The sequence below is a fragment of the Charadrius vociferus genome, unplaced genomic scaffold (genome assembly GCF_000708025.1).
Source record: "Charadrius vociferus isolate BGI_N301 unplaced genomic scaffold, ASM70802v2 scaffold7, whole genome shotgun sequence".
Taxonomy (NCBI): domain Eukaryota; kingdom Metazoa; phylum Chordata; class Aves; order Charadriiformes; family Charadriidae; genus Charadrius; species Charadrius vociferus.
The window spans coordinates 4,397,775-4,418,514 of record NW_009649308.1 but is presented as its reverse complement, the minus strand read 5'-3'; the positions used below and the strand labels follow the sequence as shown (position 1 = coordinate 4,418,514).

General features: G+C 39.8%; 1 protein-coding gene across 1 annotated transcript in view; it reads left to right on the top strand.

Annotated features, from left to right (window-relative positions):
- Positions 1-20,740, top strand: part of IL1RAPL2 (interleukin 1 receptor accessory protein-like 2) — a 373,263-nt gene that overhangs the window by 266,454 nt on the left and 86,069 nt on the right. The window contains exon 5 of the mRNA XM_009889269.1: positions 1,135-1,209. Coding sequence (XP_009887571.1) covers positions 1,135-1,209 — 75 coding nt within the window. The remainder of the gene's footprint in view (positions 1-1,134; positions 1,210-20,740) is intronic.

The window sequence follows — 20,740 nt, the reverse complement described above, 5'->3', positions numbered from 1 at the left end:
GCTACGTGGGGGAGAGAGGTCCTCCCGGCCGGCCAGTGGCTCGGGCTGAACTGGGAGGGTGTCAGGAGCTTGCAGAACTCCAGCTGCCTCTGCTTGGTTCAGGGAGATCTGCTGCCCCAGCCGTGGGCAACTTTCAGCTTAAGCTACAAAACCACTGGGTAGACTTGTTTCCTGTCAACTCAGTAAGTGCAAAGGCTTCTGGGGAGATCGGGCAATTTTGCCTTAGTCTTTTATTGAAAAACACAAATTCATTTTACAAACTCAGATCAAATAATTTCAGGTGATGAATTTCAACTGGAAAAGCACTGAAGTAATTTTGAAATGTTTAATTTCATGTGGTGTAAGATGCTGTATTTTATTAAAAACAGTTCTCCCCATCTCCAGGAATACTCAGTCACTTATTTCAAGCTAGCCCATCTTACAAAACCTATCTGCATAGTCTGGCACTAAGCTCTCAAAGCTGGTCATGAAGCCTGTGTCTGTAGCTGTACTTTTCAGTAGTAATATTATCTGTGCCCGTCTGTCCTAGTGGCTGGAGCAGTCACCTGGTAGGACCAGGCTGAGGTAATGTTTCCTGCTCTCAGGTGGAGATACTTCTGTATAGCAGAAGGCCGGGTCCCCACCTGGGCTTTGAGAAGAGGGTCCAAGTCCCTCACCCGGTTCGGTGGGAGTGTAAGCTAGATGGGAAGCTGCTGGGGTTCATCAGGCAAAATTATGTGGAAGTTTTCTTTGAGCATCTAAATACTGTTTTGGGCAAGTATAAAGATATGTTGGGACTGGTCACACTGAAACAGATTTGGTTGGCATTTCAAATTAAGTGTGTTAACTTTGCAAGGTGAGGATCTAAAATGCTGAATCTAGTTATTATATGTAGATTAAAAGTCAGAAATTGAGTTTGTTTTGCCGCTTTGTAATAAAAATATAATTCTTGGAATAGCTCATTTGCATTGAATCAGTGGGCCACCACGGCTGCTAGGAAAGCAGTAACACATTGGCAATGTAACAGCCCTATTATATAATAAATGTTTACGTGCCATCAAGTGTACAAACATTTGATTGCTTACATGACAGAGCTTTTCTTCTGCAGTCATCGGTCTCAATTTTTCCATTACATTTTCTCATTTTCTTTTCTAGCTTTACTTACAGACAAACCTCCAAAGCCATTGTTCCCCATGGAGAACCAGCCAACTGTTATAGATGTCCAGCTGGGTAAGTCCCCTTCTGGGAATAATAGATCCTAAACTTCCACTCTGATAGCAGATGGGAAAAATTGAAAGTGGTAAGAAAGGTTTAGTGGTACTGTTATTACATGCAAATCAATTTGCAGCTTCTCATTTATAACTGTAGAATTTACTGCCATGGCAATTTAAGGGAACGAACTTGTGTAACATCAGGGGATGGCAGTACTAATTGGTTACATTGGGTACTAAACATAAAACGCTGCCGCTCTTTTTAATATATGATTGATAGAGTAATATATACCTACATTGGTGCTATATTGATCAGTTGATGTTCACCTTATCTAAGACAAATATTCTCATAAATGAAGTGCTGATTCCTTTACAAGTTAACATAAAACAGTGCATTTTCAGGTTGATCTGAATGCTTACCAGAAAGGGCTTTTGACTAAAATGCTTGTATGCTTTTCTCACTCCTTGTTATATATTCTTCTGTGAATGCACATCTCCAAATCTCAGCTGGCAGCCTGTATTTTCTCTTACGTTGAGAAACTCTAATGTTAGAGAGTTCTGCTAACTTCAGGGACCTGTGGGGCATCTTGGTGCCAAAAGAACGGCTTGGCTTTGAAGTTCCAGCATTTTTTCAGTGACTTGAAAATAGATTTCTAATTTTGAGAGGCGGAATTGGAGTTGCTGTTGAGGACTGTGGTGTCATGAGCTTAAATTACAAGACGTGTTGCAGGTGTGGATTATTCACTCTGGTGAAGCTGTGGTATCTTCATCCTTCTTGAGCTTGACTCTCTTCCTTTTATACTAAAGCTGGCTAGGATTCAGCGGTGGAATGTTGTTTAAAGACAAGCAGGGTCAGAATGAAACATTTGAAGTGGGCTGATAACATTGTGATAAAGCTGTTTGTTTGTTTTTGTGAAACCCTGCAGGGTCTTACTTGGGCTGAGTACAAAGGCACATCCTTGTCCTTAAGCCACGTGCCTGACAATTTCAGTGAAGCACTTAAGATGCTATAAAGCATTTAAAAATGGGGCTTGACTACTTCAATGTGGTTGTTGAATCACAGTGAGAATATGAATCATTTGTGCCCTTAAGATTATCTCTCTCATATACCTGAATTGACTGAGGAGTCTGTAAGGGCTTGCAGAGGGGAGAGAGCGGTGGATTTGGGAAGCAGCCAGTGCCAGATGAATTCTGCAGACAGGTACATATGTGCGTGTTCAGGTTCCTCTCCACAGGACTCGCATGTCTGTAGCTGAGCGGAAATCGGCTCTAAAAGGGGAAAACACAAAATGGGTCTGAAGCCATAGTCAAAAGCCCACCCGAATTAATAGCAAAACACAGTTGTTGAAGTTTGGATCAGTCCAAAAGGCTGAATTCAGTCTCCTGGTCCAGCTTCTTAAAAGTCATCTCTCTAATGATTTCCTTTGGGAGCAAACTGTCCCTGCATACATCTGTGTAATAAAGGCACTCAAAGAGTACACATCTTTGTTTCCTGCATTTTTATGCCATCTTCATTTTCTCTTCCAAGTTCTCCTGTTCCATCAGGACTCTGTTGTTTTTGCATTGAATTTCTTCCTTTTCCTGCATGAAAACATTTTGTTCTGACTAATTAGAAAGAGGTTTGATTGAAAACAAACAAACCCCCTCCTCAGAGATATGGCTCAGTAATAGGGTTTTGGAATATCTCTAGAGGCAAATATAAATCTTGCATGTTTATATGATGGAATGTAATCTATTGGTTGTCCCCTCAGATCAGGGAATTTACATATGGTGCTTTTTTTCTGATATGTTAATGTGTTTGGTTATTGCCACTAAAACATATTCATATTATGTGTGAAAGATTCATGCTTATGAAAGAACCTGAACTTATTTCTTTAACATACAATGAAGTTCATTGATTTCCCTCTTGATTTTAACTGGCAAATAGATAGAGCTAGAAAATTCTCAGGGAGCACCTTCATGTTGTGGAGGCCACCTGCAGCTTTGGGCTGGGAGGCTGTGCTGACCTCGGCAATATGCTGCAGACCCTCGCTATGTACTAGAGCTTTGCAGGAAAGCGAATCATTTGATTGCAGCAGAGTAAAGGAGGAGAAAGCTGTATGTAAGGTCATCTTCTGGAATACTTTTTTGAAATCTTGTTAAGCTCCTAGGAGTTTTGAACAAGTGACATTCTTCAGTATTTTATTAGAAATCAAAGCAAAGTTTCTGTGTGTTTTACAGGGCCTTTAGCCCATGGAGTCAAATCACCCAATACACTTGCTTTTTGAGTGGTTGTGCAAGTAAGAACATGCCACTAAACTACAAAAGAAATTGAGTTTAATCCATCTACTTGTTCCGCAGGGATTATTTTAGATTTCTATTGGAAAACTAATCTTTAAAGAAATAGCTGTCTTTGCTCTATAAGCAGAGGAGATTAATAATTATTTACTGTCTTTATCCTTAGTGATTAGCACAATGCGATGCAAAATCTTCCTAGAACTCTAGACAGTGGTCTAACTATTTAGCAGCTTATGTGACCTGATTGCAGACTTCAGTATTCACCTTTTTGCTTTCAGCTTTTATAAGAAGATTCAAATGAAAATAGGTATGCACAATTCTTATTGACAGTGGATAAAAGAGTTCCTTCAGGCTTCAAACATGGCCCAGAGCCTGCCTTGTTCTTCTTAAGGAGCATGAATGTACTTCTTGCTTTTTCTGTTTTCCTTTGGAATGAGACAGAGATCAAAACCAACTCCTTCAAGGTTATAGAGAAGCAGAAACTGGAATTTGTTTCTTTCTTGTTTTCTGTATTTGCTTGGGCTGGAGAAACAGAGCCACAGAGGAGGGTTGACAGGAGGACAAAAGAGCATCCCAGAGGACTAGAGAAGTAGTCCAAAACAATTTCACTGTCTCAGATGCTTTACCAGGTCAGATAATCACTTTGTCTCTGGGCCTGCCTAGAAAATAATGACAGAAATTGGGTTTTATTTTTAATTTCCTGCTTCCTTTTCATAAAAACAAAAATGAAACCCTCTTTATGTGTGTGGGGGGTTTTTTTAGCTACTTGCATTGCGAAGTATGCAACACGTTTGATCTTCTTATATCTTGGTTTTAACAAATAATCTTTATTCGTACTATATAGTATAGGCTTTTGCAAATATATGACATTAATCTGATAATATCATGTTCTTCCTGAAAAAAGATATCCCTGAGTAGTCTTTGTGACATTAAAATCAGATTTGATAGTATGAGCCAAAATATGTGTAGGTCTTCTGCCCAGGAGATGGTGGGGCTTTAGTAACAGTCCCTTAAGATAGCATTTGAAGAGTTTTGTGCCATAACTTTGTACTCCTACAGACTCTGCTTGTAATATGTGACTGTCTACCATGTAAAGCTCTGAATGTGAATTTATTAAAGCTTATGCCAGTGTGATTCAAAATAGGTGTTCAAAGGTCCTGTTTTTAGAGCGGGAACTTGCTGTTGCTTTGTTTGACCATATAAACCTAAGCATGTATATGTAATCTCTCTGAGGTTGGAGAAGTCCTTATGTGATTTAGAAAAGTAAAGATTGAAACCCCAGTCAGAAGTCTTGAGGCTATGGTGCAGTAAGTTTTAAAGATCTATTATCTATTTTCACACACAGCTGTTCTGACAGTAAGTGGAGCATGCTGTGCTGTAAGTCTTAAGATGACATGTTGGTACATCACTCTGCTGATTTCTTAATTTATTTTTTAAATTCCTTACCAGCTAACTTTGTTCACTCTTAGTGCTTTGAGAACATGGAAAGAAAGATAGCCAATCCTTTTTGTTTTGATTACGTGATTACACAGTAGGTTTCTTCTCTGAGCTAGCTCCTTTGCACAATCCTGGTAGCACCAAGGAGCCAAAATCTGACTGATACATAGGTAGCTGTGAGTTACTGCACTGCCAGCGTTCCACTGGTGTAAAAGCAGCATGGCAGGGGCATAAATATTTGTGGAAGGAAGCCCAGTTGTGCTATGCTGATTCTTGGCTGGACAAGAATCTGTAAGGATCTTGGAGGAGCTGTATCTAGCTAGTTTATGTATAAGCAGCACCCAGAGTCATCTAGCTTGCACCATGGCTGCTATTGCACGCTTGTGTATTCCACAGAGTATCAAAAAAGCCAAAAATACAATATCAAAATAAAAGCTAAGGCTGTCTGTTAATTCTGTACCATGTATTACAGTGACTGCAATGTTAAGTTAGTCTTTTCCTTTTGAATGAGTTAGTTTGCATGTTTGTGTATATATTAATTGAATATATTATTTATGTATCATTTGCTTTTCAACTATGTACTGGTTTCCAGGTATTTACTTAAGAAATGTAGCAGGAGTCTTAGAAAACAAAACAAGACACGTATATGTTAATTCATTTACTATGTTAAGGGGTTTAACTCACTTTTGTCATGGTAGTTTCTCTGCTTCTAAAGATGTTGAGGAGAGAGAATACCTAGTTATGAACATTCTCATTTTTCCTAATAGCTGACCTGTTCAGAGAGATTTTGTTTCTAGAGGATTTAACAGTGCAGTTCCTTGGGACTAGTTATTAAGCAGATCAATAGAGCTACTGTAAAACAAGTGCAAGGGAGTCCATGGAGCTACATCTGCTGACAGGTATGGGAATAGAATAAAAATAGCTTTTTTTAAACAAAGGTCCTTTTTGTTTGAAGCACTGGCTGGACGGAGTCATTTGGGAAGTGAAAGTCCATGAACTTGCTGATATTTTTAAGATAAATACATTCACTGTCCACAGTCTTTATTTTCATTGAGACCACTTCTCTTCTTAAAAATAAATAATAATGATGAAAAAAAAATTCTGCAAGATCTTTCAGAGATATTAATTTCATACCAAGCCTGTCTATTCAAGACAATCCAGCAGTGTCTATCATTGCTGGTTTGCTGATTAAACTGTGCTTTCTTCATATTTAAAGATACAGGTATTTGATAAATATCTTAGTTGAATAGGGTGGTTATCTTGGACAAAAAACAATACTGAAATTTTGAACTGTAAAGGAATTCAAACAGAGCAAGTGATTTGAAAGCAAACTTAGGAAGAAATTAGTGTGTTTGCAGAGTGAAAAGAGGATGGATACTCTTCCATGGTCAGGCCTGAGTGTTGTGTGTGTGCCTTTTGATTTGCTCTTTGATTAAATGATCACATGTGATAGCTGCTCAGGAATGTAGCAGGTATGTATGAAAAACAGGTATCTTTGATGTTGGTAGCTACATGCTACCCTTTCGCCTTTCTTTCCCTCTGCTCCCATCAGGCATTCTCAAGCCTAGAGCTTAGCAGAGGCTCTCAGATGGAGGTCTGGGTTTCTGTGAGCTGGGCAGAGCTTTGCACTTCTGAGGGTAGCAGCCCTTTCTCCCTCTGCTACTCCTGCTCGATCTGCTCAGCTGGGGCAGCACAGAAGAGACAGACCTTGAGGAATCAGAGGTGGCCTGACCCAAATAAGCCCTCAGTGAGTGAAGAGGCTGAATTGGGAGAAAGATGACGCTGAGACCAAGAAGGGGTGTTTGAGGAGCATAAAATTAAAGCTTGGAGGGCAAGGAAGAGACAGGGCTGCAGATTTTTTTATTTTGTTTTATTTTTTCTCCCTGATTTTTTTCTGCTGATATTTGGAACTCTGTGTGAAACGTGGTGGCAGCCCAAATACACCTTTGCAAGGAGTTCTCAGAGTGGGATTGAGATGTGGGCACAGAAGTGTGCTGGGCTTTCACAGATGTTGCCTGAGTCGCCACAGAACATGTTCAGACTGACTCTTTTGAAAGCTAATAGCCTGATGAGACTCTGGAGGATTTTCCTGGGAATGTGTTGTATAGAGACTGTTGGCCATCAAATAGGTCATCCCTTCTCTTAGGATGAAAAGAAGGGGGTAGAAGGAAGGAAATTTTTTCTCCCCGTTCTCTTCACTCATTCTGTGAGAATGCCTGATGTTTTTGACGTAGATCCCTCTCCCTTCCTGTCTTCCAAAATTAAAATGCTATAATTAAGATAATTAGCTAATATCTCAGCTTTGATTTCACATAACAGATCAATCAGTACAAAATCATAAGCAAATGAAACCAGAGCCTTATAAAGAACAGCCTTGATAGGAGACATTATGTATATGTACGCTGTATTTCTTCTGGTTGGGAAATACAGTAGCAATCAGCAATAGAATTTTTTTCCTGTTTAATCCAACTTTTCAAGATAAACTCCTTTTCCTGTCAGAATAGCCTGTAAATATTACTCCTGTAATAGTCTGTAAATATTAAAAGTAATGTTACTTTAAGTGGAGTAGTGGTTTATCGTGCCCCATCCAAGTGGTTAAACTGTGGACTGAGTGCCCTATGGAGAGGAGACTGAAAGTTGTCTCAGTTGCTCTTTCCTTGTGCAAGGCCTGAGTGTGGGATGGATGACAATCTTGCCCCAAATTGTATCCTACTGCCTTATTCTGTCTGGGTGGAATAACCCCTACCCCGGTATCGGGGATCTAGGTCTGTGTGCACTGAATGGCAGAGCAGAGGGGAGGTGGGACTAAAGGCAGAGAATGCATGTGGTTAGCATCCCCTCCACCCCAACACCAGCAAAATTTTGATCCCTTCCATCCCCAGTTCTCCCCACCCTGCACCTTCATCTCACAGCCGTATCCCCCATGCACTGTTGCTGTCTGGAGGAACAAACTGGTACCCTCACTGTTGTCTCCTCTGTATCTTCTTCCAGTCATCCAGGGCTCTTCACTGCACCCACCTCCTCCCACCCTCCCACAGATAAGCTGGGAGATCCCCTTTCTTCCCACAGGAGACCAAACCCCATATACTCTTCCCCTCCCTTCAAGAGGTTACAGACTCACTGCATAAATGACCCCAGACTCAATGCTGGAAAATCATTTCCTCCCAGCAGGGCAGACTGTAATACCAAAAGCTTCATGTTCCTGCACAGAAATATGTGAAGGAACAATTTTCACTAGGAAATGAAGAGAAACTGGGGGTATATTCTTTAGGACCTGCCTTCCTCTGCAGCGCAAGGGATACAGCTCCACAGCTATTTCAGCCATACGTGCCTGTACAAAAGGAGGCAGGATTTGCATCTATTACAATCATTTTGTACTAATCTGCAGGGAATATTACAGACAAATTGTCTGACATTTAGGTTTAGAAGTAGTTCCCTAAATACCCTAAGTGTATTACCGCTAATGCTTTGATGCTAATTTGGTGTGTTGTTAATATCCCTGCTTCTCTCAGGGATAATGGTGAAATGCTGTACTTCAGAGACTTGAGGCTGAGATCTGTTGTTTAGCTGGTGTAAATCCACAGTTATTTTGCCTTTTGTATGATTAATCCAGATTTACATCTGTGAAGCAGAGAACAGTTTATTCTCACGGTTCTTTCTTTTCTTTTAATGGACCTGGAAAGATAAAGCCAAATTCTGGATACTGATCCACGGTTTTTACACCCATTGGAACCCATGGGATTGGCACAGATATGTCAGAAAGGAAGATTTGGCACTTTCCAAATTTTTCTTTTGTAATTCTATAAACTATTTATTGCTTATGTTGATTTCAGTGGTCGTTAGATCAATCTTATATATACTCTGAGGACAAAATGACAGTATTTATAGAAAAAATTGATGAATTGATGTCAGATAGATACCCTTGCAGTTAAGTTTGAAATGACAATACTTTAGATAAATTTGTTGTGTTCTTTTTATTATAAGAAAGTAGTAAAGAAGAAACACTCCAGTATGTCCTGGCTTACAGTTGTTTTACAGCATTAATCCAAGGGCATTAGCTAATTTACGATGATTGAGGAATGCCTCAGATTGTCTTGCACCAGTAAAACTTTCTCTGAAAGAGGTGACCGTTGAGTGGGGATGTCCAGGGCATGTGTCTTTAGTGCTTCACTGGGACTAAGCTGTCATTAGCAAATACAGCCATCACTTCAACCGCCAGAGACACGCAGCTGTACTGAAGTTGGCTAAAGGATCTCTTGTTTGGTTTCAACATTTACTGCATTTGACTTGTGTCTGAGAAATGGGTGCAGGTTTGTTTCTGCAAAAAGGAAGTTCAGCTCATGGGATAGAAAGTGGAAAAGATGGTCTTAGTGGAGAGCAGGGGATTAGGGCTGTTGATAAGACCTGTGGATTTTTCTGCTTTGCTGTAGTTCTCCTGACCTTGGCCAGAAGTCTATGTCCTCTCTTAAAGTAAGGATAGTACTTTTCTAGTTTCCAGGAATGTTTTGACAATAAAAATCACTTGGTATTGGGGAAATGCCCTGAGAAGGGCAAGAAGGAGTATGGACAGGGGAAGCTTTGACCAGGATTTTTTCCTCAGGGGCCTTGCCTTTTGTGTTCTGAGCCTGACTGCAAACACAAAGACATTTGACCGCCCAGTCCACAGACATACGCTATTGTGCATTGAAAGTCAGGCAATATTAATGTTCCAGAAAAGAGAACCACAGGGCAAAGTTTGCACCATTTTCCATGCTTGTTAGAAACACTGTCACTGGAAGGAATTCATGTTCTGCCATTTTACATTCTCTGTACAGTGTTTGTCATATGAATGAGTTATTAGGCTGTGAATGCCTCATATATTCTGTAAATTACAGAGTAGAAACATTCGACACTACTATTTTGACCTTTTCAGCATTCTGTGATTTGCTGGGCATGCCACTCCACATCTCTTGTTTACGGCCTCGCTAAAATGTAGGGATGGAGCAGAGTGGGCAACTAGTCAAAATGTACCGGGCTGTGAAAGGTCAGGGTCATGCATCACAGTGCCGCTGTTCAGTGGGCAGTGAAGATTAAAATCTAGACTAACCATTCCCATGATTTTTCCTTCTTCAATGAAAAATAATAGAAAATTGTACTTTGTAATCTGTTCCAAAGGCAACAGTGGAGAAAATGAAGAGTGATGGTATAATTTTTATTTCTTAAAATTTCAATATCGTAATGTCATGATCTTAGAGGGTGTGAAAATCAAAGCTGCCATAGTCCTTCAAAAGAAATGAGATGGAATTCTACTCACCAGATCTTTGCTTCATTTAATCCATGTTTGATAAATGTTGCTCTTAACTTCATTGTCGATACCCTTGCTTTGTCTCTATCCTACAGAAACAAATAGCTTGTATTAGGTAATTGAACTTTGACCATTAAAACTAGGTTGATTTACTGTACTCATGTTAGACATTTCAGTCCAATGAAGACCAAATGAAAGAATCGAAGCAAGATTTCTCTTAAAATGAAGAGACACCTTTCTTACCTACTGAAGATACATGTTGCATGACTTCTCAGTGCCCCAATCAGCTGGAAAGTAAAAATATAGAAAGCAGTAATTTGTGGAAAGGCAGCAGAGGAACACTGTTTTCTACAACACATGTTCAGTTTAACAAACCTGTCTCCCAGTAAACGATGGCTGTAACTTTCTAGTACTAAGTATATTTTTGTTATCTGCTTACACTATATGGGAAGCTTATTAATTTCAACAGGCTTGGCCCTCGTCCCATGCACAAATGAATATGATCAGTCATAAAAACATCCGCTGAGATTTCTTTGGTGCACAGTCAGGAGTGCAGTTACTTCAGGTCAGAGGAGCATAGGATTAAACACTTAATTTTTTGAGCAATGCTTTATATTGCTCAAATACAAATTTCAGTGATGGTCTTGCACACTGCATTAAAACGCATAAGTAAATTTCATTTTATATCTAGCGGAGTCTAATATGTAAGTGAACTGCATATGCCACTGCTATCATCTCAGTGCTGAAGTTTGCAAATGGTGCTACATGCTTTACTGATCAAATGTTACATAATTTTTTGCAAACTCAAAATGTTTTCCATATTTCTGATCAAACTCAGTGGTTTGAGTTGATAATTTAAATACTTAAGATGCAGTAATTTATTTACAAAAAAAAAACCAACAAAAAACCAACTGGTGTGTTGTGTGCTTTTTCACTGCTAGTGAGCTGAGTAAATAGTAACAAATAATGTATTCTGTGAATTTTGTCCCTTTTTATGAGGGCAAAGATTGTCCATGTGGATCCTTCCTCAGATACATTCTCTAAATGCTTCTGGACTTGACACACTATTTTGAATAGTTTGTTGCTAAGCCCTGAATCTGCAAGATTTGAAAAGTAAAGCTGCTTTGATTGGGCAGGCTGATCAAATCAAGCTTTCTGTTTCCTGATTACATTACTGTTAACTCTTTTTAATGATTTCCTGATCTGCATTGATGAATTTGGAATCAAATTTATAGATAATATTCTGCAACCTATCATTCAAATTCTTGATATTAATTAATATTGCAGGCAGAAAACTGTTTTGCTGGAACATTGAGCACATGCCCCGATGAAGTGAACGCATATAGCGTGAGCAAAGGGTTGCATTTTTAAGTGCAGTGGATATTTGTGGTTTAATTTCACATCAAGTCATTTGTCTTTCATGCTTTACTCACTTTGAAAACTAAGTTGGAGAGACTGCATTGTATGCAATAAGAAATCAGCTTTCTTAAAGATCATTGACCAAGCGCTTCTGTTTAGGATTGCGGGTCTAGCTTTTCTAAATAACATCTGGCAAAGTGAGTGGTGTGTAGATAAGAAATTGTTATTCACACTGTGGGCGCATTGCCTGTGAGAAAAGGGTTCTGTTGCATTTGAGCAGTTATTCAGATGCAGGCGAGCATACTACTTCTCTCAGTCTCAGGATTTCAGACCCCAGCATCTCACAATCCAGCACATCCCTGCACAGCCTGACCTCTTTTATGAAATGCCTCTTCAGTCAGAAGACTCTTAAACAAACTTGTGATTTCAAACACCTTAATTTTCAGCAAGTATTTTGGGATTATGAGCCATAATTTTGCCTGCAAAAAAAAAAGAGCAGGGAATCCACAGGTGAATTACAACATGTAGTGTATAATAACAGGCACGGCTGTCTTAGATTATTTTAAGAATACCTATTTGGGAAGAGACATCAATAAGTCCTGCATGGGAATTTGCAAGCATCTTGTTTTCTGTGCTAATTTTGTATCAGGTCTTTGGTTCACACCTGTCTTGTACAATATTCTGTGCCAATTGTGTAGTGGGGTGTTTTACCAATGCTTTTGCAAAATTGACCTTGCAGATTCTTTTTTTTTTTTTTCCCCTCTGTGATGTAAAGCTCCTCTACAACTAACTCATAAATATGGCTCTATATCATTGTCTTGTTTCCTGTTCCACAGTTATTTATCTTACAGTCTCAAGCACTGAAATCTCCTTCAGAGTTTCTGTTTATCTCGTTTCTAAGACCACATTAATTAAAATTACAAAAGTCTCTTGAGAGAGCTTTGGGGAGCAGTTAGTATTTTTGAATTGAGATATTGTGATCGTCCATAACCATCTCAAAAGTGTATCATATTCAGAAAAATCACTTTAAATGTTTAGGGAGCTCTGTTGTCAGAAGTTTGGTGTATGTCGACTTTTGGCGTAGCAAAGATTAAGTGACAAATGGGAGTAGCTGAGGGTCTAAATTACGATCGGAGATGCTAAAACAGTATTGAGATACCCAGGCCCAGTCTTGTCTTAAAACAGAACACCGTGAACAAGCCAAGGCTACTTCTGACTAGAGAAGGTGTGTTTGGTCGTGTGAAGAAGCACCCATCATTAATGTTTAAAAAAATGTAGAATAATAATTCTTTTGTGCAAAAAATGACGTGACCTGATATATTTTAGAAGACAGGTAGGTGTGGTGCTGAGGGACATGGTTTAGTGGTGGGTTTGGCAGTGTTAGGTTGATGGTTGGACTCAATGATTTTAAAAGCCCCTTCCAACCTAGACGATTCTATGATTCTATGTTTGGCATGGTGTTATACACTACTGCCTCTCTGGCATGTCTTTTAACTAACTACATAAATAATGCAATGATGTAAACTTCTAAAATGAAGATTTTTTTTTTTTTGACTAATTTGGGGTAGAAGGAGGTCAAGAAAAGGGCATGGCATCTTCTTGTCCCTGGAAGCTCAGGAATTTTTTCACTTTGACTCAAATTTTGTTAGAAAACAATTGTCAGAACATAGTATCTGATCAACCTAGCCTGCTGCAACGTCATCAAAATGATGAAAACTTTAAACAGACCTAGCACTCAAGTATCAATAAGCGTGATTTCTCCTGGAGGAGAGGATGCATGGCCTCATAGTGACAATGTAGTGTTCCTGCTCTGACACAAGCTAAATTTCAGTCTGTCAAACCATTGCTCTACTTGTGTTCCTGTTTCTGATGGTATGAATAGGGTACATTTTGTCTAGATCTTTGGGAATTCTGGAAGTGAGGGAGGGGGGTGGGAAAGGTGTCTGGTGGGATGGGGTTTTTTGTTGTTGTTTTAATGGAAGCCAGAGAAACTTTTTTAAACAATTTTGTCTTTTTTTTAACCAGACAATAATGAATGATTATGAGATCAAAAGTGGGCAACAGAACAGCTGGCATGAGTAAAAACTTGTATTTTCTTGCTGTATCCCTGATTGAAATCACCAGTTTTCAAAGCCAGTGCTGACTCTGTTGAATCTAATTTAGTTCCTGCATCAACTCAGTTGAAGCGTAAGTGTAACTGGGAAGGAAACTGCTCTTCTCCAACACGATCTCTCAGCAGATTGCCACATCTGCGGTGTCAGACACGTGAGTCCCCACAAACACCTGTTTTAATAAACAGCCAATTTGCTAATGCTCAGTTATGCCCACAAATAGCATCTGTTTCTGGCCAGTTGTCTACCTGAATATAGCATCCTTCTTAATCAGTGAACGCCTCTATTGCATAACTAGTCCGACTCATTTTCCACCCGGAGATGGGAATTACCCGCTCTGCTCTCTACTTGAGGGAATTGGTGGAAAATAGAAAGTCTGCTGGAACAGTTCCGCCCTCCCTTCCAAGCAAATAAAGCAGTCAGGGCTTTGATAGGTACATAAAAATAAATACATGTTTAGAGCTGGGTGTTATTAAAATACCGCATTGGGTGAATGGTAACACTCAGGGCACTCCCACAGTGCATATTGCTTTAATGTTGGCTCCAGAAAAGCGCCCACAACTTCTTAGTGGGATTGCATGTTGCTGAGAGAGGAAACACAAATACCTTCCTGACACCTGGCAGTCAGAACCACCTTGTCAGCTAAAAGGAGCCTGGACAGCTGATCTATGCCAACCTTGCATCACACAATTCCAGTGTACAAGTATGTGCCTCGCACTGTTTGCCTGTGGGCTTTGAAGAGAGCCTGCTGTATGGGCAACAGTAAAGACTTACTGCACTCCCTGTTCTTTCTCAGAAAAATTTTGTATCTTTAGATTGAAATTCCAGATCTAGTGATAAATTCTGTGTATAAAGCCCTGTTGCTGTGTGTACATCCTTACGGTGCCAATAAAGGAGTAAATAAAACTATTACACTATATAGTCTCTAAGTAATATCCTGCCTTCTCCTTTGAAGGAAACAGCCGAGTGGGAAAAATAGTGGTGATAGGGCTAATCCTTTTTTCTTCCTTCCATGCCCCACTACTAACTATACAGATGCAGTAGAAGCGGATTCAGTTGTTAACTTTTTTTTTTTGTTTTCTTATTAAACATTCCTAACGGGGTTACAACTAGAGGCTGTTGTACTTAGACAAGAATAAAGCAACTTCTTCTGACCTCTGCCTACACGTGTAATAAGTAACATATTGTCTGCTATGCAGTTATTACAAGTAATAATAAATTGATGATACAAACAAGCAGGCAGGAGTGAGAGACTGAAGAGACAAAGCAATAAAATAGCAAGATTTTTGCAATTTTAACCTTTAGGAGCAGTAAAGCAGCTGGCCATCTACACACAAAAAAGCATAATAATATAGCCAGGGAGAAGTAAGTCTCTAACCCAGCAAAAGTGAAGAAGTGACTTAAACCTTGATGTAATTTTTTGTAAGCCAAGCTGTGCTGCTTGTTAACAAGATACAATTCCCAAGTTTTTCATCCTCCATGGTAATTCTGCCCAGCAGATCGTATTTGATGGTAAATTAGATCAATGGAAGCCAATCCAAACTGCTTGTGGTTCAATTTTGTGTTTTATATAAATCAACCTACTCAAAATGGTAGGAAAACAATGTAGTTCTGTGGCCCCTGATTAAAAAATGTGATGGAGCTGATTATTCACCACTTGTTCTTTCTTACATTACATTTTTAAAAAGTATTCATACAGTGCAAACTCCGTCTGCTTAGTGAGAGTTGAAGCAACCAGACCCTTAAGCCTCTTTTGTAACTGAGCAACCAGCAGTGGTAGATGTTTATGTTTTGAGTCCGTAATGCACCATGACAAGGGAGGTCACTGGATAGAGGTAGGTAAAAATAAAATTAAAATTGAATAAAAACAACTGAAGCCCTGGGACAAATTTGCAGTGTTCTATTTTTATTTTTGAGACATCTGGGCTCACTGGGATTTTCTGAATGTCTCTCACCAAAGTTGCATATTAAGTACCTTGAAAGCAAGTGATGCAGCACAGAAGGGAGTTGGCTACTTGCTGTGCACTGAGCAGAGATTTTTCATTTCATTCATCATTCACAACATGCTGCAGTACTTTCAGAATTTACTGAACTTATCTAATGTACGGTGGAACAAGACCGAGAGCTCCATTTGCAATGTGTGCTCTGCTATCACTCTACCTCTGAACTGAATGTGATAACGTGGTTTGTAATTGCTGGTTTTAGTAGTGTGGTTAATCCTATAGAATATTGTGTGGGTGTGCACACTGCTTTTTAGGATACACAGAATTATGAGCTTTCAGAAGTCGTGATTGGGTATTTATAAATCACAAGACTGAGTTACATATCAGATTCAAGGGGGCAAGTTGCCTTTTGTTTCTTGTAACTGTAGATTGTACTGTACCTGTAAGTGCATCATTAGAACTATACTTTGAAAAATAATACCCAGCTTCTGCATTTCCCACAGTATATCCCATAGTGCCCATGTTAATGGATTTTTGGCTTTGCAGGTCATCCCACCTCTCACTCTTCACACAATAAAGAACAGACCGTATAATCGTTTACTCAGAGTGGCAGTAGAAAAATGGAGCTGGATGTTGCTGGCTTACTAATAGTTGACCAGCCTTGGGAGCTAGGGATGGATGAGGTGATCTCTCAAGACCTTTCCTGGTTTAATATCCCTTGTCTTATGATTTAAGACGCTGGAGATTTTAAAAAGATTGAGACTCATGGTAAAATCTGAAGACACTGATAAATTTGGCAGTGTACGTAATCTTCTCTCGCCGTATTTTCTGTAGACCATTTAATTGCAGTTAATTTAAATTCTGTAATTAAATTATTAAAATGGCTTTCGTTTATCTGCTTAAGTACGCTTCTGATCTTTGCTGTTAGCACGTATGAGTGTGTGTGGTCAGAGAGATGTAATCACCTGTAGTGCGCAAAATTATTGAAGCTTTTATGATTCCCATCCTTAGGCCCCTTAAATGTTAATGATCCCTAAGGAATATAAGGAAATCATGAAACATGTAGGTATGGCTGGAAACTTTTCAACCTTTGAGCCAGTGTAATTTGGGTGAATTAAGTAATTTTGCATTTGTCTTTTACTAGCAAGTGAACCAGACTGCAGGAAGCGGCAAGGATAGTTTCTGATATCATAGGGCCTGGCTTTGGGGACTGGGTGTTTCAGATGCTTGGGATTTCCAACATTGCGGTTCCAGTCATCCATAGGAGATGGACAAAGCAAACAGAAGAAAACTACTGTTCAGTGGCCTCAAAGAGGAAGCTGTGTATGCACAGGGCTTACTGGTGTACGTGGCTGGTTGGGTTCATTGGTTTGGAGGTTTGTATTTGTTGCTTGAGCCTGGTGAACACTGTTGAAATTGCTTTTAACTGCACCAAACCAAAGGCCTGAAACCACTTTACCTTTCTATCACTGTGATATTGAGACTGTTCATCTCAGACTGTTCCTGGCGTGCTTTTCAGAGCTCCTGCATTACAGAGCATTTCTTCTTGTCATACTGCAAGAGGGCAGGGGAAGGGCAGCTCCTAGGAGCAGAAGCTCACTTAAACAAGTTTCTGTTTGTTTCAGTGTTCTTTCAACATTACTTTTTCCTTCTTTGCTTGCCACTTTCGGAGAAGTCACTGAGTTGTAGACCTTGCTTGCAGAGGAAAAGGTGAGGATTTGCACAGCCACTAGGCACCCTCAGTGCCTGCTCTGCCCAACTAAGCAGCTGAATCATTGCAGTCATCTTGTGCACATGATGTACACGTTATCTTTTGTAAAGTGATGGAGTTGTTGCTGCAGAGAATGAGGAGATAACCATTTTGTCCCGTGACTTCCAAAGAGTCACTTCCAGGCCATGCTCAGGTACAGTCTTGGAGCCATGGCAGGTACTTACAACTGAAGTAACGATATCAGTCTCTGTAATCTGCTCTCAATCACCATGTGCCCAGTGTCTGGGCTATCTAAACTACTGATAGACAGAACTAATTTCAACTTATTCAGTGATAAAGTTTAGGAAAGAATCTACGAATTGAGAATTTTTTTTTTTGTGGAGGACTGTGGTCACTTCATTTCTCTGCTTGCTGTTCCCATGCCTCGTGAGATTAAAGTCAAACTTAAAAGAATCATTTTCCAAAATAGAAAGCAAACAATGATTTAGCAAGTCCATACCCCATCATTCACCATTCAGACTTTGGACAATGGCAGCATTATGTCACTGTCTCAACAGTGAATGTTCCTCTAAATTTGTACGTTCTAAGGATGGAAAGTGAAGCGGCTTTTTTCTGATAAAAGAAAGGCTGGTTGTCTTTGATATCATAGATAAATGCTTGGATAGTTACTTTTTAATTGCTTTATTGCCAGAAGTTTTCAATGAAGTCATAAAAGAGGAAAAAAATGATCAGCCTAATTGCCTCAAGATGGATATGTAATGCATAAATCTCTTGTTTAATGGATCTAGTAATAGACCACCTGTTTCAGTTGCCTTTTCCCATTCAGAATATGAATGAATGCTTCTCTCAGATGTTCACAAAGAGAAGACACAATTGCACCATCAAAAACTCAGTGATTTTTCTTTTTACTTATTTCCTTGACGCTCTTTCATTCTTGTTCTGTGTCTCAGCCTATCTTACTACGTTTAACCTTGGGAAAATAAAATGGTTTGGTATGATGCCTAGAGCCTCATGTACTTTTGTTGTCCAGTTGTGTTTTAAATTAGAGTAAACAAAAAACAAACACATTAATAAAACATTGAGCAATGCCCAGAGAGTCAGGCCGGAGTTGCAAGTATTCCTGCATGATGTAGTCCCTGTATGTTCCCCAGTCTGGATCCGCACCCCCGCTCCCTGCTCTGTGTCTTGTAGTATTACTTGACTCTGGCAGGTTGCAGTGTGGCGAGGGTGTTTGAACTCCACAGCCTGTCTTGTGATTCCATATGTTTTAAAAACAAAACAACAACAAAAAAAGGGCTGCACAACTTTGTGGGTTTGGCCTTTCCCTTTTTGTGGGCATGAGAACTTCCTATGCCCTGAGCCATTTCTAGAGATGGTGAATTTCAGTAAGTATAAACCTTCGTTTTTCTTCTTGCAGTGTTGTTCTGTTGGTGCTGATGTTTTTTTCTTTTGTTTTATTTGCATTTTTTTTCCTTAAGGATAGTTTAAATAAACTATCACATTTGTAAACAGCTGAAAGTATATATATTGCCAGTTATGATGTCCCACTAATGTGAGTAACTTTCTAAGGCGTGCTGACTTGCAGCCTTTTGAGTTACGAGCAGCCTAATGCTGAGGTTATGTCCCCCTGCTGTATGTCCTGGCATGATCGTTTTGAGCACATCAGGAAAAGCTGTCTCTCTGTGCAGCTCATCTGTGTTCCCTGTGGCAAATATGTTCCAAAGATGTGCATTTTCCTTGTGAAAATGGATTCCTCTTTTCAAAGCTTAGTCCCACAACAGTGGAAATTTGAGACTCAGAGGGCTTCTCTTATCCAGAGACTTCATAAACCCCAGTTCAAGGTCAATGAATGAAGTAGTCTAGCAGGCATTTAACTAGCAACAAACAAGGAAGGTGGAAAGGGAACAAATGAGCACTCAGTTAGCAAAAAATCAAGATGTCAAGAACAAAATTAATCAAGTCATCAGGAGATATAAAGCTTTGGTGGTTTCTGGTGGTGGTTTTTTTTGGTTTTTTTTTTAATGCTTACACACCCATGCAAGGAACCTGGGTAGTAAACAACAAGAAAGAGCATGGCACATTCATGGGCTTAAATTCAACCTAGTTAATAGAATAGAAATCCGGTGGGAATAATTTACATGATGGGAGTGTTAAAATCCATGTTTATAACCTATTTAAGAACAGATGAGGGGAGGAGGAGCTGTCTGTCAGAAGTGGCATTTGCTGCTTCTGAGGACCTAGAAGCAGTTTCTGATGTAGGTGTATCGATTGGTGCTGTAGCCATGAAAGAGCAGGATGGGGAGTGGGCTGATGTCTCTGCAAACCGCGGTTTTGCAGTGGGGAGGAGCGTGACCTGTTGTGAAGCCCTTCTGTATTAGTTAAGGGCTGGGGGAGCAGCTCATTGTGTTGCATTTCATTCCCGTCACAGCAAGCTGGAAATCACACTTTGTCAGCAATAAAACATCCCCCTAAAGTACTACATCCTTAGCAGGGGATTTATATGTTAGCTTCATCCTGAGCGGCAAAGAGGAATAGACCAGAGCACTACAAGCAAGTTGAGTTTGTGGACATAGAGACCTGTGATTTGGCAATCTTGTTTCCACGTGATATGTGTAAAGCCCAAATGGGTGAAAAAGATTTCTAAACATGAGAAATACTGCATGATACCGGCTTCATTTGTGACTAATGCTATCATAACATTGTGGTGCCTATGTTTCATTTTATGCCATAGTCTTTGCTGCTGTACCCGGCCCTCTATTCCCATTGCCCAGAATGCTTGATTTATGGTACGTCTCCATAGTATGGTTTAGTCTGATTGTCATGCAACATTTGGGGATCGCCAGTTGTGTTTCAGTAGCTGCTGCTCCCCTTCCCTGTGGATCTCAGCTGCACAGAAGCACCCAGTGGTATTTTGGGCTTACTTTGTTTGCTCTGCCAAGAGAAGTCAGATTGTCAGGGGTGGGGGATGCAAGAAAGACAGAAGAGAGATCCCCCAGTCGCTGCTCATCCAAATGGTTAATAGCATTGGGATGCTTTGTTGCATTGAGAAATTCTTTTTGTATATCAATTTTATTGAAAAGTTTCAGTTGTATTGCCTGTGACAAAATTAAGATGACTAATAGCAAAGGAGCCACATTCGGTGTTGACAAAAGTGATGTGGCAAATGAGTTTGTAGGACATAAAAATTGTGGCTAGGAATTAGGAAAAGTTAGAGAACACTTTAGTAAAAACCTCAGAAGCCAATACTGAAGGCGGCTTTGCTCCTGAGTTACCACTGAAATGGAGACAGTATATTACTTAGTAACATGGCTGTACCAGACAGCAGGCATTTCAGTACAGCTACAATAGCCATGCCCGTGAGAGTACAGGCCATAAGAAGGATGAGGGAGTCTGCTTGGGAAGCGCTTTGGGATTGCTACGGTGACCAG